General features: G+C 31.7%; 2 protein-coding genes and 2 long non-coding RNA genes across 11 annotated transcripts; 2 read left to right on the forward strand and 2 right to left on the reverse strand.

The window, feature by feature from the left end:
* The first annotated feature begins 1,252 nt into the window (after positions 1-1,252).
* LOC122513760 lies at positions 1,253-3,928 on the forward strand. 3 transcript variants are annotated; one of them, XR_006302846.1, is made up of 5 exons: positions 1,253-1,432; positions 2,074-2,228; positions 2,375-2,612; positions 2,707-2,852; positions 2,947-3,928. It is a non-coding gene; the product is annotated as an uncharacterized LOC122513760 (long non-coding RNA). The 3 variants fall into 3 exon arrangements; XR_006302845.1 differs by lacking the exon at positions 1,253-1,432 and adding an exon at positions 1,774-1,870; XR_006302844.1 differs by lacking the exon at positions 1,253-1,432 and having other exon boundaries at positions 1,995-2,228.
* Positions 3,929-4,329: 401 nt separating this feature from the next.
* Positions 4,330-6,211, reverse strand: LOC122513761. 6 transcript variants are annotated; one of them, XR_006302850.1, is made up of 4 exons: positions 5,549-6,211; positions 4,953-5,472; positions 4,632-4,787; positions 4,330-4,538 (listed from the first exon to the last, which is right to left on the reverse strand). It is a non-coding gene; the product is annotated as an uncharacterized LOC122513761 (long non-coding RNA). The 6 variants fall into 6 exon arrangements; XR_006302852.1 differs by lacking the exon at positions 4,330-4,538 and having other exon boundaries at positions 4,657-4,787; positions 5,549-5,733; positions 6,023-6,211; XR_006302848.1 differs by lacking the exon at positions 4,330-4,538 and having other exon boundaries at positions 4,657-4,787; positions 5,549-5,895; positions 6,023-6,211.
* Positions 6,212-15,574: 9,363 nt separating this feature from the next.
* On the forward strand, positions 15,575-17,771 carry LOC122514056 (glutathione S-transferase 1-1-like). The gene is made up of 6 exons (XM_043630694.1): positions 15,575-15,682; positions 16,692-16,841; positions 16,930-16,988; positions 17,050-17,191; positions 17,260-17,424; positions 17,514-17,771. The coding sequence occupies exons 2-6, from the start codon at positions 16,701-16,703 to the stop codon at positions 17,658-17,660; spliced, it is 654 nt and encodes a 217-aa protein (XP_043486629.1). The 5' UTR covers positions 15,575-15,682; positions 16,692-16,700; the 3' UTR covers positions 17,661-17,771.
* A 203-nt stretch (positions 17,772-17,974) lies between these two features.
* Positions 17,975-19,653, reverse strand: LOC122513916 (odorant receptor 49b-like). Its single transcript, XM_043630448.1, is given in 4 exon segments — positions 17,975-18,400; positions 18,487-18,992; positions 19,056-19,308; positions 19,459-19,653. Coding segments are annotated over 4 exon segments (1,380 nt in total).
* Between the last annotated feature and the right edge of the window lie 475 nt (positions 19,654-20,128).

Below are 20,128 nucleotides of genomic sequence, written 5' to 3' on the forward strand. Positions count from 1 at the left end.
CGTTTTGGTCGTCCAGTGTCGAGCGTTTTGTTTATTTACATATATCGGCGTATAAGCGCGGCGTTTTTAAATCGAATCTTGATGCTTATAACACGCTGTTTCTTTATTTATTGTCAAAAATAATAAACCTTGAATAAAAAAAAAACAATAATTCTTTCTAATTTTCTTAATAAAATTTATATTAAATTTTTCTTTCTTTTTTATTTTTTCTTAATAAATTTTCCTTAAAAAAATTTATATCGTAAGCCAAAAATAAATTCGCATTGCCCATAATATAAATGCATTTTTTTTTTAATTATATTTTCTATAAAATTATTATAAAAAACTATTGAAAAAATAGAAAAAAAATATATTAAGTTTACTTCATAATAACGAAAAAAAGAAATAAGAAAGCAAAGAAAAAGAACGAAGAGAAAAAGAAAGAAAGAAAGGTAAACATACTTGTTAGCGCTGTCAAGATAAAATATAGGTATCGGCGACGTGAAAAACATACACACACTGTAGCTACTGTAGCCACTACACTACACAGCAGAAAGAATACATTAATACATTTTTTTTTTAGAAAATAACTATTATGATGAAGATAATAACTGTAATCGAAGCAGATGAATGTTGATATTTTAGTTATTATTAACAATTGTTTTAACATCAGAATTAATAAATGTTTTCAAGACCTGTTAAAAATATAGAAAATAAAAATAATCGATACTAAAGAAGTAATAGAAAATAATATAAAAGATAAAAAATCAAAGATAAAAAACAAAGTATCTACTAAAGAAGATATTTGAAAAATTTCAATGCAATTATCGGAAAACATTCCGGCATCTATAAATCCTGATTTAAACTGGATAAATTATTGTAAATTTAAAAAAAAAGATTTGAATTATGTGTTATTTCGTGTTTAAATAATATAAAATGAGAAATAAAAATCATATATTTTTATTTTTACATTTATTATAAACAATACGAATTCATTCAATGTGATTGGAAGTATAATATAATAATCTGATAAATAATTTAAAACAAACAAACATAAATAATAACTAATTATTTCTTTAAATAATAATACGAATATTATTTCGTTCAATTTAAAATATAAGAATTATTCAATAAATTTCAATATTTTTGATATATTCTAATATGTATATATATATATAATATGAGTATAGTGAAAAACTATAGAAAACATTCATAAATAAATATATATATGTAAAGAGAATATATTCTCTTTAAACTTGGCGCGTTAAGTACGATCCGCGCGCCTCTATGATGGTATATAAGCAAAGAAAAGTGAGAACGTATTTAGTTTATAAATTTCGTTAAATAAAGATATATTAGTAATTGTTATTAACCGTACGGGTTACTAACGAATAGTGTTGTAAAAGAGGGACGAATAAATGACCTTATCATCGTCGTTTCTCTTATTTTACAGGTAGAATATAATTTTTAGCGATTTAGAGAAACTAATTGGACAACTTATTTGGACCATTCTAAACCCTCGATATAGAAAAATATTATATATATAAATAATAAATACTACAAGAAAAAATAAATAACTATAAATTAAATTTCTGATATTAATTTGTACGAGAAATTACATGTATCTTATTTGAAAAATCCGGAATGTATACGCGATACGAAATAGAATGATGATCACAATAATATCCTTTAATTTCTGAAAGACCAAACGATCATTTGTTGATCCCAAAAATATTATCTCGATAAAGATAAAATTTTACAAATTACGAAGACTCTTCAGTCGATAAATAATAATTACCGTCTCTTCCTTTTTTGCAAATTTTCAATTTAAAATTTTTAATCGATATAATTTTAACATTAGAATTGTTTTTTGAAGACGAAGACGTCGGAGGTAAGGAATTACATTTGTGATTTTTATCATTTGTGAATATTAGTAATAAAAGTCTTTTTTTGAAGTTAATTGAGGTATGTATTATTATTTATTAGTTATTTGAGGTTAACTGAGATATATATTATTATTTATTAGTTTTTTAGGTTAACTGAGGTATGTATTATCATTTATTAGTTTTAATACGTTTCATTTCTTCTCTATAGTGATCATCAACTTAGGTTAAACATGAATAAACAAGATAACATGCTGTGTGATTTTTTTATGCCTTTACCATACGATGACATTTTTCTGATTTCGATCTAAGTATACCGATGAGTTATAAATCGTTCTCTTTATCCTGGTATTATAACAGACAATAGTAAGTAGAACAGCAATATTTTGTTCAATTAAAATACTTTACTGAGTAAAATATATGTATTATATTGTTTTTTAATTCAATTTATGGTGCTCTGCTTCTCTTTTTATATTTTTTATATTTCATACATTAACTACTTTCTTAATTAGATTTAGCTAAGTATGTGGCTCTACATTTTTTATTCCAATCAAAGACCGTAACACGTCCAAGAGAAAAAGTCCATTACAGCATCGGATCTATGCATATAAATTTCATTTTTCAATGGGTTAACGATATAAAGATTTCTTTTAACTAATGTTTCCTTCATAGAGAGTCTATGTGAATTATTATGCGAATAAAATGCAGCCACAATTACAAGGAATAATCAATACCAGAATCTGTTAAAAGGTAAACATTATATAATTCTCTTAAAAAATAATTATTTATGGCATTATTAAACCTATTCTTTCTTCATATATTTTCAATTATTTTACTCGAAAAGAGAGCATATAACTTTCCACAACGATAAGAAAGAACTGACAACACTGCAATCATGAAAGATTTTGGAAGACACCGCCTTCTTTTTACCACACTTCAAAGAAACCATATGCATTTATTTATATAATATACAGTGACAATAACAGTGAGGTATAAGACGACCAGCCAATATTCTAACATTGAGTACAGCAAAATTATTTTAAAGCATGTAGATATAGTATCTATATTAAAAATTATATTTCAGATAATTCTCCATGACGTAACGGAAATTTTTTAGACTTGTAAATCAATGGAAACTAAATTTTAAATGTTTCTCAGTTATTCAAGTCATTGGACACGAAACATGAAATTGACATAGTTTTAAGAATCAATACCAATTCTGATAATGAAACTTAAACTCCAACCTCAATGATGGGAAACGAGCTAAATCAAGATTCATGGAATGTATCTGATTACGCAAATAATGTTGTTGTATACATTGCTGGCAAAAGTATCAAAGCATTTTGAGTGTGACATATGCTGGGAGAGTCTAATCCAAAATCAGGTCTTTTGGGCTTCTAGAGAATAAAAGATCAAGGAGGATTACTTTCAGTTTTGGAGGACGTGGTAAAACATGTATGATAGCTGAAAAAATTTTCTTTTTTTATTGTCGAGCTCATTATTACTATATTGGTTAGAGAGTTTTCTGTCCACATTTATGATAACGATAATCATGCATTTGAACAAACCATCTTATCGGATCATAAAATGCAGCTTCTAAAGCTCATGTTAAAAAAATATTTAGTAAAATATCAGATTATACCACGGAGGAGTATTTAAGCATAATTCAATTTAGTGACTTACAAACAAGTATAATAATATATTATTTTTAAGATTCCGTTAATTTGATTTAATATTCTGTCTATAAAGTTGCATAATTACAGTATGCATATATTCATTGCACTATTTAAAAAAAATTAGGTTTCAAAAAAAGCCGTCTCTAGTTATTAAATGTATTACAGATAGTGTGTGTGTGCATAAATACATGATGTATTGTAAATTTTTTATTCTTTCGGTCTTATTTGAGCTGTAGAAAGGAAATTAGGAAATTTGACAGATATCAACAACTGATAAGGTTGAGTTGCCGCCTACCGAGTTCTTTAAATTCTGTACCATTATTCGTACACAGGTACTTCCCTTACTGCGAAACTAGTCTATGCAGAGAGAAATAAAACATAGTTTCTCTATTCTCTGTCTCTCTCAGTCCACTTTTATCACTTTTATTACAGCTTCATGACTGTATTCAAAATCTGTATATAGAAGATCCATGCCACGAACAGATGTAATACTTAACATGGTAAAAAAGAAAAATTATTCCTTTATTACATTTTATTAAGAAAATATAGTTTCCATTTGGGATACATTGACAAAATTTAATAATTTAAAAAATAATTTAAAAAATTGTCAAAAATATAATAATTATTTTTTTCTTGTTTTTTTCATAATGCCTCTAGATTAGATTAATTTTTTTTAAGCTTTGCGATAAAATTTATATTCATTATAGTAATATGATCATGAAGTTTCTCTATAATTTCAAGATCATCTCCTAGTTTCTTGAAGCAGAAATAATAATAAAACAATAAATTTCTTTCGATGAATAAAAAAGTATTATTTACTTGGGTAAATATGTACATATTACATCTATCTCTTTGTATTCCGTTTCTATTTCGTAATAGATATATTTTGTAAATCATTTTCTAAGACAGTAGATTGCAAAATTACTGACAGAGCAGCAGGTATTTCCTTCTTTTGATGATGATTCTTCACATTTTCTTGAAATTAATTTGTCTTCAGGATCTATAGGATTAATTGTTATTTAATTTTTTAAAAGAAAAAAGAATAATACGATTTTGTTTTAGCCTTATTATATATTATTATTCAGACATTTACATAGCAATTATTATTTCTTCAAATATCTTTTCGTTTATATCCGAGATATCATCTTCATACTTCAATCGTTTTTTATAATCCTAGCTTAATTGTTCTTTTACAATTACATCCGAACCACAATTGTTTGTTTTATTATTTTTGAGCTTTATTATAATCCTTCATAAAAGAAAAAGGAAAAAATAAGAAAATATTAAAATAATTGTACACATATTTAAAATAAAACAGAAAGTTTTTCTACATTAAATAATAGCTATAGACAACATACTTCTTGCTTGCAAGAAGTATCTTATATAATTACAAAATGTATAACTAATTATTTACCTTCATATGATCTTTCTTAAAAGTTAACTGTGATTTTATTTCTTTTATATAATTTTTCGTTTCTTCACCGCAACACAGATCCTTTATTTGGCAAGTACTATTTACTACATTATTTGGATTTGTTGGTAGTTCCACTTTGATTCCAGCATCGCAGTAATTATTATCAATATATCTATAATAAGTAGATGTGGATTCTATATATTTAGTATCGAATGGCACATTTACTTCGTATTCTTCATCGACCAGTAAAGATTCATCTGAATTTGTTTCATTAACATTTTCAATTATCTGTATTTTTGGCTGTAGTATGGTAACTTCAAGTTTTATCTTTCTGCGTGCCATGAAACATTGATGCCTAGTTGAAGTCCCATGTTTGTCAACCTTGTTTGTAGAATCGATTGTAGGGAAACTTTGTGGGACGTAACTAGGACTGTTTTCGTCATCTGATTTATTGCCACCGATAAAATGAACACTGCATTAAGTATGCCATGGTTTAGGAGACAATGGCGAACCATCGATACTAAAATAATTAAATAAAATAGGTTTTTAGATAAACTATTTTAAAAACATAATTAATTCAGTAGGACTGCTCTTACAGGTTATGTTAGATACTTTTTTTTGTTTATAACGGTTATCCACATGTCTCTTCGATTTAATTCCCAACGAACTGATGGAAATCTGTAACCTACCTTATTAACCCTTTAGCTTACAAAGACGCCTCAGAGGCGTCACAAGGTTATCGGACCAAAAACGAATAAGACGCCTCAGAGGCGTCGTAAGTCTACCGGGCGAAAAAAACAAAACATTTCAGAATATTGTTTGGGCGGCCGTTCCAAATATGAATGTAGGAATATTTTTCGTAACTCTAGTTTAACACTTTCTTACTCTGATATTCTTATTCTCTACCTTGATTCTTTTCCCTCTTCACCCTTATACTCTGTTACTGTGTAATAAAGGACGATATTTCTTATATCTCTACCGAACCGAAAAATAACTTTACTTATTCGAACTACGTATATATTTAGCAACGATCGTTTTCGAATATTCATATCTTCATGTTTCTTGCTTACATTTTTTCCAATCCTACATGAATATAATAGGTCACAGAGAAATTCCAGAGACGCGACGTTCAGTTTCTTCTCATTCGCATTTGACGTTACATCTTATGTAAGAAGTATTATAAAATCACCCATTATGATGTCTTCCAAAAGAAAAATTAGTATTGAGTATATTGATGACATTGCTACCAGTAGTAGTGACAATGGTAGTGACATTGTACGTTTGGACAACGTGGAAATGCAAAAAGTGTAAAATTGCATTACATGTACCAACATGTTTTGAGAGATATCATACTATTAAAGATTACTAAATTTTTGTATTAAAATAAAAATGTTATTAATAATGGATTATTCAATTTCCAACAATAAGTCTTTTTTTGTTTAATAACCAACTAACCGTAATTATTTATCAAACATCTTGCAAAGTTAATTGTACCGCGCACGTGTATATACAAATCATAGGAAGTTTGAGATTAGTACAGTTTCGAGCACTGAGCCAAGCTTGTATATATGTCGCTGCGCGCGACCGACTGGTGTCGCTTTAGGCCCGCACAGTTGGAAATTCGATCGTAGGGGAAAGGGTTAATTGTGTCAGAACTTTTTACCAGATCGATCGAAAATTTCCGATAAATCGTGTTTTCCGAGACTCGTATGTATCAGGCGTCTTGTAGTATTTTCTTTTGTCTTTTCCATAGTAGTGCTACGAATTCAATGGTTAAGAGCAGTTAATTGATGTGTTATTCTCGTCAACGGCCATACCGCGATGAAAGTACTAGCTCTCGTCACTTCTCCTCGAACCGTCGAGGCGAGTGGATCGTCCCGGAGCTCGTACGTGAGTGAAATCCGACGTGAATTTTCACGATTAGTGCAAAAACTGGATCGACCAGTGCTATAATAAGAAAGAAATTATTAGAAAAAGCAAAGAAAATATTAATCTAAGCATCGATAATTACTTTCGATTAACATGCCAGCCTCCTACAGAGGAGGCGGCAGCAGTAACGGATGTATATATAAATAGTAGTAATATGGACAGTGACAAAACTGAAATGGAAACACAGGGAAATACAATGGCCAAAAAACGCGCTCGCTTGAATCCGAAACCTAAAATACCCGAGAAGAGGGACAGACAGGGGGAAAAAACATGAAGACACCGATGAAGAAAAACCTCAGAGTGTAAACGAAGAAAGTACTGATCTTTGGCGTTCAATAATGCAGAAGAAAATTGATAATCTTTCGGAGACCATCGAAAACCTAAGAAAAATGAACAAAGAATTAAAGAACGAGAACGAAAAATTGAAGAAAACTGAAAAGAGAAGAACAAGCTCCACGCCGGCTTCAAATATAATCTCTGAATCGAGCAGCGTAAAATCATTTGAAGATAATATAAAGCTTAGTAACAGATTCGCTCCGTTAACCCCCAAGGACGATGTAGAAGCGAAGCAACAACAAACCGAAGTAAGAAAACAAAACACCGATACACCGAAACAACCGCGGCTTACCGCACAAGAACGAACTACGGAAAAAAAATGTAAACTACCTCCGATAAACATCGTTGGAAAAAACGCGAAAACGATAACGACAGCTCTGAAGAAAGAACTTAAAATCGAGGAATTCTATGTGAGAGACAATGGAGAAAACAAACTGACGGTGAACGTATCCAGTTACGAAGACTACGATAAAGTCAAGGCGGCCTTAGACCAATCAAATACAAGGTATTTCACATACACCCCAAAAACTGAAAAGAGTCAAACGTTCATCCTTAAAGGAATGAACAATAGCTTCGAACCAGAAGAAATTCTCAATGAGCTAAAAGAAATGAATATTAAAGACCTTGAATTCACCAAAGTATCGAGATTCACAACAGCTCATGCATTGAAAATGAACAAGGAACTTCCAATGTTCATTGTGCAGATATCGGCAGCTAGCGTATCGTCAAAATTGCGTAGCATTAAATATGTCAACCATCAAGTCATAAGATGGGAAAAATTGCGAAAAACCGAAATCATCCAATGCAAAAAATGCCAAAGACTCGGGCATGTAGCATCCAATTGTAACATGGGGTACCGATGAGTCAAATGTGAAGAGAACCACGAGCCAGGTCAATGTAAAATCAACAAACAAGACAAAGAGATAAATAGAGAAATCCTCTTCTGTGTATTGTGCAACAATCATGGACACCCTGCATCGTACAAAGGCTGCCCGAAGAGACTAGCATTGCTAAACAAAATCAAAGAAAAGAAACGAGTAGAACAAGAAAGGAGGCAACATAAAATCTTACAAATAAATAACTATGTGAGACCTAACCTCCGATACTCTGAAGTCGTAAAAAACAACCCGACAAACAACAGAGTGGGTCGCAGAGAAGCATTCGCCACTAACGTTATCCAAAACCACCAAACGATAACAGAAACACAAAAAATCTCAGAAATAGCTGAAGACGTTAAGAAGACTCTCATAGAGGTCTTCCAAAAGCAATTTGACTGGCTTAAAGAGAGAGTCATCGAAAATTCAAAACGTATGGACGTTCTTTTTGATATCATCGAACAAAATGACAATGGACACACATATTAATAAAAAAATAAAAAACAGACAGCAAAGACTCAACATAGTCAGCATAAATGTAAACTCGCTCATACAAAACTACAGAAGAGCAACTCTTCTTAAATTTATGAAAACACATAAACCCGACATCATTCTCATAAGTGAAACCAAGCTTAATAGCATCCATAAAATATCATTCCAAAACTACGACATCATAAGAACAGACAGACCAAACTCCATTCAAGGTGGGGGTACCGCTATAGCAATAAAGAGAAACATCAAGTACACCAATATAAATCTGCAAGCACTTACGAACTCGAAAATAATAGAAACAACTGTGATAAAACTCAACCTCACCGATGGCGTTTCGATATACATAATTGCAGCTTACGCGGCAGGTAACCACAAAAAAGAATTCCATCTCGAATTCGCGAAAATGTTCCGATACCTGAAACTGGAAGCATCAAATAACTACTACGTAATAGCAGGTGACTTGAACGCGAAACACCAATACTGGAAAAATAACACATGCAATCCAAGAGGAACATTTCTCTTCAATTGGCTGCAAGATAACGACATAGAGTATAAAGCTTGTCTAAGAAGCACAGATATCCTCTCATTTCCCAGAGGAAACTCATACATAGATATCTGTATAGCGGACTGTAGATTAGAGTTCCACAACACCGACAAAGACGGAAACTTGAGATGTTTACCCTACGATAGCGACCACAATGCGGTATCGATGACGATCTCCAAAGAAAAAGATACTCTTTTTACTCTAGAAGAGCAGGACATTTCACAGTCTTTAAACTACAGACAAACCGACTGGGACAAATTTCGGAGATTTCTAAATAACTATTGCAGAATAAAGATACCCAGAGATATAGAAACCTATCGAACAACGAAATAAACAGTTATCTGGCAGTGATGAACGAGGCTATAAAAAAAGCAATAAACTCAACGGTACCGAAAATAAAACACCAAGACTCAATGGAAGTATACTCGAATGAACGCATAAGAAAAATACAGAAGACAAAAAGCTATCTCATAACGAGAATAAATCGGGCGTACAGGAGGTTCGAATATCATGATAATCCAGAACTTACGATGCTGAAAGACACATTATCGGAGGTTAAACAACAACTCAAACAAGAATACTCAATATCTATAAATAAATATTGGCGAAAGAAAATCCGTGATATTCCAAAAAACGATCCAGAAAATATGTTCCCAATAATAAACCGGATATTTAGACCACGTGGGAAAGCAGCAATCGCGAATCTACAGATACCAGAAAATAATACAGACTTGCTGGAGAGAGCGGGCATCGATATAGAAACATTAAGCAAGAACCAATCGAACAACTACATCATAGCCGAACCGAAAGATAAGCTCAATGTAATAGGGGCATATTTTGAAAATATTCATACCCAAAATAGCGAGATGGGTAAGGAACGTCTATGTAGGCTGATTGAAAAGACAGTAAATAATCTCAAAAATGAAATTGTTGAAGAAGAACGCAATAAGACTACAGTGACAGAGTTCTCGGTGAACAACCGTTCCGATAAACCCTCGAACGAAACTAGTAATTACTTCACCAACAAAGGAGAACTAATAAAAATATTCAGAGAGCTAAATAATAAAAAATCAGCAGGCATAGACAACATACCAAACATCGCTCTGAAAAACCTACCGGTAAATATGATTGACCTATACGGAGTGCTCTTTAATAACGCACTGAACAACAAATATTTTCCGGACAGCTGGAAAAAAGCAAAGGTAGTAGCAATACCAAAACCTGGAAAAGACGCTACGGAACCATCGAGCTACATGCCTATCAGCTTATTACCGAACATAGGAAAAGTTTTCGAAATCCTCGTTAATAGAGCACTAACTAATTTCTGTAACGAGAACGATATCATACCGGAAAGACAATTTGGTTTCAAACACAGACACTCTACTCTAAACGCAGTCAATAAACTCACCTCAGACATCTGCTGGGCACTCAATAATAACGAATGCGTGGGAGCTTGCTTAATAGATCTTGAGAAAGTCTTCGATACAGTATGGACAGACGGACTTATATACAAAATGATCAAGAAAAAATTTCCAGACCATTTGATCAAATTAACGTACAACATGGTACAAGAAAAAAGTTTCGTGACGACCGATGGTAACGAGATAACAAATACTAAATTCGAAGTGAAGAATGGTCTTCAACAAGGAACAGTCAACTCACCAATACTCTTCAACATCTACAACAGCGACATACTGAGACTTTTCGGTTTTAACTCGAACAATAATAAATCTGCAATAGCATTCGCCGACGATTTGATCATCTATAACAAAGGGAAAAAAGCCACGATTATCCAAGAGCAATTAGAGAAAGCCTTTCACGAAGTATTATTCTACTGCGATTCCTGGAAGCTGAAAATAAACACAAGTAAATGCGAAACGATACTATTCAGACCACGACTCGACAAAGCGAACCGAGATGTGAAGAAAAATTGGAAGAGCTTTGGAATCAAAAAAGCGAAAGACTCGGATGATAAAATACCACACAAAACCACGGTAAAATACCTAGGAGTGTACATAGATACACATTTAACCTATAGATATCATATGTATGAGAAACTTGAGAAAGCAAAGAAAGGATTCCAGAAATTGGGGAGGCTAATGCTCACTTAAACCCAAAAATTAAAGTTAACTGCTACCTGACGATAATCCGCCCAATATTGACATATGGAAGCCCGATTTGGTTCAACCAAAATGCGGCAACGATGGAAAAAATCAGGTCATTCGAACGAAAATGTCTACGTGCCTGCCTGGGAAAATATAGAACAGCTGACTCGAACTACCAAAAATACATAAGCAACGCAAAATTATACGATTTAGCAAATACAAGCAGAATAGATACCCATATTCTCAAACTGAATAGAGATCATTTCGTCAACACGAGGAAGGTACCTGGCAATAGTCTAATCTCAGCAATAACATATACAAACGACTCTTACTTCAAGAAAACGCTAATGACGGGATATATACCACCCGAAGCATTCATCTACCTGGATAAAATGGGATACATCCAGGACAATAATATAGGATTCGTGAAAAAATTGGGCCGTTGGACAGACTGGACCGGGACTCGAACCCGGGTCTTCCGCTTTCCGGGCGACTGCTCTTAACCATTGAGTTATCCAGGGCCCACCGTCCAATCTCCTCACGAATGCCTATTTAAGTGCTTGGCTTGGAGGTGCTCGCATCCCACACTCTACCCCCCGCAACTTTACATTCGACCCCGAATGTTCGTCATTAGATCTTTTTCCAACGAACCGACAAACCAAAACCTGTGTCCAACCTCGATCTTTAATACAGACTTAAACCAACGCTGTATAACTTACACGAGGGTGCTATTCCCAATACAACCTCGATCTTTAATACAGACTTAACCACCAACGCTGTATAACTTACACGAGGATGGAACACCTCTTCCCTAGTTCCCAAGCTAATCGTTCGCGTCGCCACTGCGCGTCTTATGTCGGCCTAACCTCTCTTTGATAGATGTTCATTTTAATTATTTTTCATAAATTATTGCGCGGTCGTAGACGTGTGACACAAAGCAAACCTCCACCCCGGACGAGCCCCCAATTTATAGGATTCGTGAAAAAATTGGGCCGTTGGACAGACTGGACCGGGACTCGAACCCGGGTCTTCCGCTTTCCGGGCGACTGCTCTTAACCATTGAGCTATCCAGGGCCCACCGTCCAATCTCCTCACGAATGCCTATTTAAGTGCTTGGCTTGGAGGTGCTCGCATCCCACAATAATAACGTCCCCATAATATACCACATAAGTAGAAAAGCGAGGAAAACGACAATTGAATATGACCAATTCTTGGACAGCAAGAATCAATCCAACTGCTGGATATACAAAATGACGCTATCTAAGAAAGATCGTAAGGACCAGCATCGGCGGAATGTAAAAAAATACTGGTGGTTAAGCGATTGAAGGGAAAAGACAGAATAAATGAACTTCGATACAAACCAGGGACAAAAGTGCTATAACAAGAATCGACTAGTCTAGTCCAAAGACTAATAATAGGAATTGTAAATAGTGTATATAAATATAGAAATAAGTAAGTTAGGTTAAGTAAAAATAAATAGGACAAGCGAACAGTTTTGAAGCCTTTCTGTTCGATGAATGAAAGAAACGGAACAAACGCGTAAACGTAAACCTTGTGAACGCTAAAAATATATATATATAAGGATCACGGATAGCCGTATAGCACTAAGTGCACCATGACTGTTCATGACATTGCGAGCCGCGTAACCGGCCTTTATGTCTAACAACAACAAAATTATTATTATATCTTTTGTTTATTATGAATCAATCAAACAATATTGTACTCTGTGGCTTAAAAAGAAACAAATAAACGTTTTAAAATAAAATAAAATAAAATAGTACTAATTCTCGTCCGATCACTAAAGTCAAGCATCGCTGGGCACGGTTAGTACTTGGATGGGTGACCGCTTGGGAACACCGTGTGCTGTTGACATTCTTCTTTTTTTTTTTCTATTTTTATTTGAAATATCGTCAAGATGAAACCAAATATAACATATTTCGATAATATAATTTTTTTTTCTACACGAAACCACCAACTTTACTTTCATTTTTTTTCAAAATATGTTTGGGCCTTGAATTTGTGATTGCACATGCGTATAACGTATCTCCCACTCATACCGTCACCATTTCATAATTATTCCAAGTCTAATAATTATTTTTAACTAATTAACGATAAATAAAAAATATTTAATAAAATAAAGTTTAAGGTACGGACAAACAAAATTAAGCAATTGATTTAAATAAAAAAACAATAGAAAACTTCATTGCATGCTTAGTAATGAGAAAAAACGTTTTCAATTCTTTAATTATTAATAAATAATTAAATAATTAATAAATTAAGTGAGCAGTTATGGATTTTGATTAAGCAATTAGTGAGCAATTAAGAGCACTTATTCATTTTTTTCAGCTGTTAAGGTTCTATGCCAACTTTTTAATGCTACTATAGTGGCTCACTCGAATAGCTTACTTGCTCATCGTTTGAATTATATAATAGTCTTCATATATATAGTCATTTATATTTAAGTGAAATGTTAAAGTTTAATTATATACAATGTTTTTAAGAAAAATTATAATTTAATCATTAAGGAATCTTTACGTATAAAACATTCGAACTTTTTTTGTATACGGCTGATTATTTATAAAGTGGGTGTGTCAGCTCCGACACACTACTGGAGTATACTCCTTAAGAACGATTGTCTTTTAACAGGTACAGAAAAAAAGACTTACTAGATTATGAAAAAGACCGATATCATATTGGAGCTAGAAAAACCGGAGAAAAATGGACAAACAAAAAGTTAGCAATTGACTGAAAACAAAAAGCAATAGGAAACTTCATTGCTTAGCTTAAAAATGAGAAAAAACGTTTTTGTATTTTCAATTATTAATACCTAATTAAATATTTAATCATTAAAGTAAGCAATTAAAGGATTTCAAATGAGCAATTTGTGAGCAATTAAGAGCATCTATTTATTTTTTTCTGCTGTTGCGGTTCTATGCCAACTTTTTTGTGCTGAACTGCACCAGTAATCAAGAAAAGTAATTTTTAGAAATCTGCATTATCTATGAATGATATTTAGTACGTTAGTTATTTAAAAGATTCAGGAAACTATTCATTGTTATTATTTTTTTTAAAATACCGTTGAAATAATATATTTATAGCTTTCTTGAACGAATAATTTATGCAATGCGTTATCGATTGAATTTAAAAAATAAATATTTGTTAACGCGTTCGTGTTCCTTGAAATACCGTATTTATTTCCTATAATGATTGTCATTTTACAAAGATAGAGAAATGTTATTCCTGTTCTGAATATTGTTGAGTCACTGTCAACTGTGTTGAGAGGCATTAAACAATGACTAAGCAAAATGCATTCCTATATTCTATAAGGATTCGGTTTTATTTGTTAAGAGTATGATCAAACTCTACGGAAGATATTTATCCTACTTTTAATGCGATTATTATTGATTACTCTTTTAATTTAATTGAAAGAATCATTTAAAATGTAGCAAAATAACGCGAGTCATACTTATAAAAACAATTATTAGCGATGATGAAGGTAACACTATTGTAATAAAAAATAACACATCAAGTAAAAGTCCTTGAAATCTCGATCGAAGGCTATGCGAAAGAGCTAAATAAATGGTAAAAAATTTTCCTATTGGTGCGATCCTCGTCAGAATGATTATGTGTTTCGTAATATACTCAAACGTTCATATATAAATATATATACCTACAATTAAAATATTTAATATTACAATCAATTCATGGAATTAATTTAGATATTTTCTAACGAAATTGATCAGTATTATTTAAATATCATCAATGATTTAGACATTTTTTTGATTATCTTAGAAGACATTATCGAGTTATTTAAAACACGATAAGAAATGCTTGTAACGATACAGTGAATAATGATATGCTATTTTTAAAATAAAAAGTTAGAAACAGAAGGATTACTCATCGTTTTATTCCAATACTAGGAAAACTATCGAAGGATTCTTGATAGATAATTGAGGTATAAAGGAACAAGGTTATAAAAAAAAAAAAAAATAGAATATTTAACAAGAAATAATAAATCAATAACCATATTTGGTAATGATTGAAAAATTCTTTAGCATATTTTTATACATATTTTACAAAGTAGAAACAGTTGTGGTAATTAGAAAAGAGATAAAAATATTGAAACATGTTAAAGTTAGAAGATAAAACATAAATGTAATCCTAAATGATCCTTATCGAAAGAGGGCAAATGGCAACGCCCACGGTTGTCGTCAATTGTAAGATTACAGAACAAGCTAGAATGATATCTATCTTTGTTTCTCTCTGTTCAACTTTCTGTTTTTTCTCTCTGTTTAACTTTCCCTCTCTTCGTGAACAAAATACTTGCCAACGAGAGAGGCAGCACCGTAGTTGTTGTCACCATTTATATAGAAAGCTTGTAGAACCGGTATTAGATCAGAGTGACTGTAATAATCATTTCGAAAACATCTAAAAGCGATTTAAGAACAGGTTTGTTTCGACTAATATATCTTCAAATTATCTTGATTATTATATTACGAACAAGTGTTCTAGTAACAAATTCTAGTGAAATTAAAATTAATTTGTTTTTCTGTAGTTCAGTGAACATCGGTGAAAGTTTTATTTTAAATTTTGAAACGAGGCAAGAGAGAAAATTCTAGACATTTGACCTTGAATTACTAAGAATCGTGATTTGTTACGATGTAAAAAATCTTTAACGAATGCATATATCATTTTACTTTGTAGCATGATTGTTGCGTGTAATTATATATATTTTTATTTTTTTTTATTTTTTTAAATTCGGAAGCTCGATGCATAAGAGGTTTTATTTCCATCGACAATAGGCAAATTAAAAATGTCCTTGAATGATGTTTGAGTCAATTGTTGTGTACAATTTAATTAACAAAAATTATCGGTAATTTAAGGGTACACGCGTGACCTTAAAAATGATCATAGTAATTATTTTTTGTTTAAATCAGGGACGGAACTACAATACCGTAAAACCCGAAGAAGCTGGAAGTGTTTTGTTACAATAAATAAGGAAATTCATAATTTATCTTTTTTTAGCAAATAGAAGCTTAAATTGCTAATGAAATAAATAAAAAATATATAATTAGAGATTTTGCAGATTTAAAATTTCGACAAAAATAATGTTACATTTAATATTCTTTATATAATATAATATAAGATTTTTTATATAATAGAAGTTTTTTTTATTCCTGGAGGTTTAAAATTATATTTTCCAGGGTGGGTCGAACATTTGTAGTTCCGCCACTGCTTTAAATGCACCGTCTCTCGTGTGATTTAGATAATCAGAACTATCAGAGATAACAAGTTTTTTCATTTTGCAACCATGATAAGAAAAAATCCTAAATAAATTTAATTGAAGATAATATAAAATGTTTGGAAAATTATTGGAAAATTATTTTGCAAGTAATTCAATTCGGTGATCTCAACGTATAAATAGGATTTAAATATGATTGGATATGTTATTTCATAGAGCGACAAAATGCCGATCGATCTTTACCAAACACCAGGCAGCGCACCATGCTCGGCTGTTCGTTTAACAGCCGCGGCTGTCGGCGTGAATTTAAATTTGAAAGAAACTAATTTAATGGCAGGTGAACATTTACAACCCGAATTTTTAAAGGTAACTATTTATACTTCGATTTAATTTATTCAAAAAGAAATTCGTTTAATTTATAATATTTAACAGAAACAATTGTGATTTATCGTAGATGAATCCACAACACACTATACCTACAATCGATGACAATGGTTTTTACTTATGGGAAAGGTACGTTAATTATCCCGTGTTAATAGTATTGTTACGATAATGAGTTATCCGTTTCCCACAGTCGTGCAATTATGGGATACTTGGTCGATCAGTATGGTAAAAATGACTCATTGTATCCAAAAGATCCAAAGAAACGTGCCGTTGTTAATCAAAGATTGTTCTTCGACGCTAATATTTTATATCAATCGTTAGCCGAATATTACGTAAGTTAAATATAAGTATGTTATTCGTAATACAAATTAATGACACACTTACATGTTTGATCAAATAGTATCCAATGATCTTTGCTGGAGCTCCTAAAGATAATTCCAAATACGAGAAGATAGAAAAAGCTTTCGAATTTCTCGATAAATTTCTAGAAAACGATCCTTACGTCGCTGGTAAAAATTTAACTATAGCCGATCATTCTGTCGCAACCACTGTTTCTAATTTTGAGGTAAAATAAGTGTTCCTCCGATATAAATTTATTTAAAATAAATCATAGAAGATTTGTTTTTATCTCATCATTATTATTATTATTTTCAGCTCATGGAATATGATTTCAGTAAATTCCAGAATGTAAGTAAGTGGTTTAAGCGTGTCAAATCTGAAATTGTTAAATACGATGAAATTCGTACTGCGGGTATAAAAGCTTTCAAAGCTCTTATGGAAACTCTCAGTAAGAAGAAGTAAATTTTTGTACAAACTTTACGTAATACATATATAAAAAATGACATTTTAAGAATTTTGAATTGTTCTTATATTCTGTCGAATAATAAATATGTAATATATATGTGACGATAAGAGTGTTTTCTGCATTACTTTTAAAAGAACATTTTGTCGAGAATGTAGAGTTATGACTGTAGTAACACTATCGGTAATACAGGAAACCAAAGGCAATACAGATTTTCTTTTTTATAAAACAATCAAGAATTGCATATAAAAATAAGATTAGAAATTATAAACTTTAAAATGAGATTTATTGAAATATCATTTATAAATATCATTTATAAATCAATCAAACACCAACTACTTCCAAGCTGCGTTGTCTGAGTAAAGTAAAGTACGACATTGCGGTACTCATTACCTAAAAATGAATTGTATTCGATTGAGAAATTGTTTAATTCATTAGGGAATATAATGAAAATAAATTTTACTGCTGTATAAGTTTCCAAAGATACATTGAAGAATCCACCGGCAGATAGGCTGCAAGGTTTTCGAGCTCTCATAATAATCAGTAAAATATCTTTCCTCAAGACTTTACCAATTTTATTTAAGGGCATTGACATCCACGATGAGGAATATGCTGCCTCAGCAACGTCCCTGCTTTCTTCTGTCAATATATTACAACTAAATGTGAACATCATCAATTGTATCAGGGTACCTGTCATGTAAAATATGAAACTGGCGCGTCGAGTAGGAGCTGCATCTGCCTAAAAGTGCATACAAACTTACCATAAATATTTTTCAAATAATAAGGAATTAAAAGTCTTATTATTTTCATAAGATTTGTACTCACTATAAGTATTTCATAGCCCACAAGACATATCAATATACTGAAAAGCAATACTTGACCAAGTATAATAAAAGTAAATACGTGATTTAAATCCTCGCAATAATTGATAAGCATTTGATGTTGTACGATACATTTTTTAAGTTTATTATAAACAAATTGTAATCGATTAATCGAATAAGAATCAGAAGTATCGTTGTTTTCCAATTCTTGTTCATGATCAATTTTAACAAGACGATGTTGCAAAATACGAAATTGGGCTGCTGTGTGAAGATTCATGATACATAATAAATTGTCAAAGCAGAAATAACAAATACCTACAGTGTAGAGGGATAACACCTAGAATATAGGAAACTCAAGAATTCCAAGAGAATATGAAACAATATAATAACAATTCAAATAAAATACCTGTATTACGAATGTTGCCTCAAAATACGGTGTCATAGAAAAAGGTAGATCAACCCACATTGTAAATGGAAGTATCCTGTCAGATTCGTTTTTACCAATGTTTTCTAAAAACTATACAAAAAGTATGATCTATCATCAAATGAATTATACATCAATAAAATTCTTACCAACAATCGGTGTTACCACGTAAGTAAAAACGGTACCCTGTGCGAAGAAAGTGAACGAACAAACAAAGTACGTACACTGTTTTCTACAATCTTTAATGATCGTATTCTCATAGGGTTCGTAATGAAAATTCCAGAAATAATCTTGCATGTATTTGATTAGATATAAAAATTTTCTACGATGGAGGGATAATATAAACATTTTACATAAAACCATAACGAGGGTCATAGTATTGCACAAGATATAAATTGTCTCCTATAACGTTATTAATAATATTAAATATATGTATATAAACATATAAATATATGTATATAACAATTTGATTAATTCTTTCGTTGTATGAATACCACGATCCATTTAACGAAAGGATTAAATGTTTACAAATAAGTATGGTAATAAACTCACAGTGAAATCGTCTCGGGAATAATAAAAATCGGTTACTTCGACGTAAACAGCGAAAGAGACAGCACCAGCGGTATAATACAATGCAATTCGTCTTCGAAATTGTTCCGAAGGATTGGCGGCTAACCAAAAGCCGGCAAATTTCATGAAAAAGATAGTCAAGATTATCGATACGTCTTGTTCTACATGATCCAGCATGGTGTATGCATGGGGGTGTATGCATGAGGGTGTGTGTTAGGGTATTATTCGACTATACACTTTATTCTCGAATCTAGAGAACGATAGGTAACTTTTGACTTTGACGTTGACTCGTGACGAGCGATTATCATAATAACTAGCTGTCATCGTTAGTTGTCAGTGTTGTTAGCTTTGATCTATTATTATTTTTCGTTAGGATCTAATGATACCTGTCATGCTAGAAACTTAGGTCTTCTACGAAAACCTCTACCGAGGTCTATAATCTTCATTTTTGGATTCGTACCGATCAAAGACATTTTTTTGACGACTAAGGTAAGACATTTTAGGAGATTTTCTTCGATCGATGGAATTTTTTCTGATCAAAATGATGACGGCAATTTTTAGGTGTCAGTGTTTCTTTTTCGTTAGACACGAAATATATCTGATCTATGAAGTAGTCAGTGTCATATTTTAGTTGGATATGATTGTGAGTGCA

This window comes from Polistes fuscatus, unplaced genomic scaffold (genome assembly GCF_010416935.1).
Source record: "Polistes fuscatus isolate 324 unplaced genomic scaffold, CU_Pfus_HIC Scaffold13, whole genome shotgun sequence".
Lineage (NCBI taxonomy): Eukaryota > Metazoa > Arthropoda > Insecta > Hymenoptera > Vespidae > Polistes > Polistes fuscatus.

Coding starts and splice junctions, on each gene's coding strand:
- LOC122514056 (XM_043630694.1), top strand. CDS start 16,701: ATGCCGATCGATCTTTACCAAACACCAGGCAGCGCACCATGCTCGGCT. Junction 16,989..17,049: donor GGTTTTTACTTATGGGAAAG/GTACGTTAATTA, acceptor CGTTTCCCACAG/TCGTGCAATTATGGGATACT. Junction 17,192..17,259: donor AATCGTTAGCCGAATATTAC/GTAAGTTAAATA, acceptor TTGATCAAATAG/TATCCAATGATCTTTGCTGG.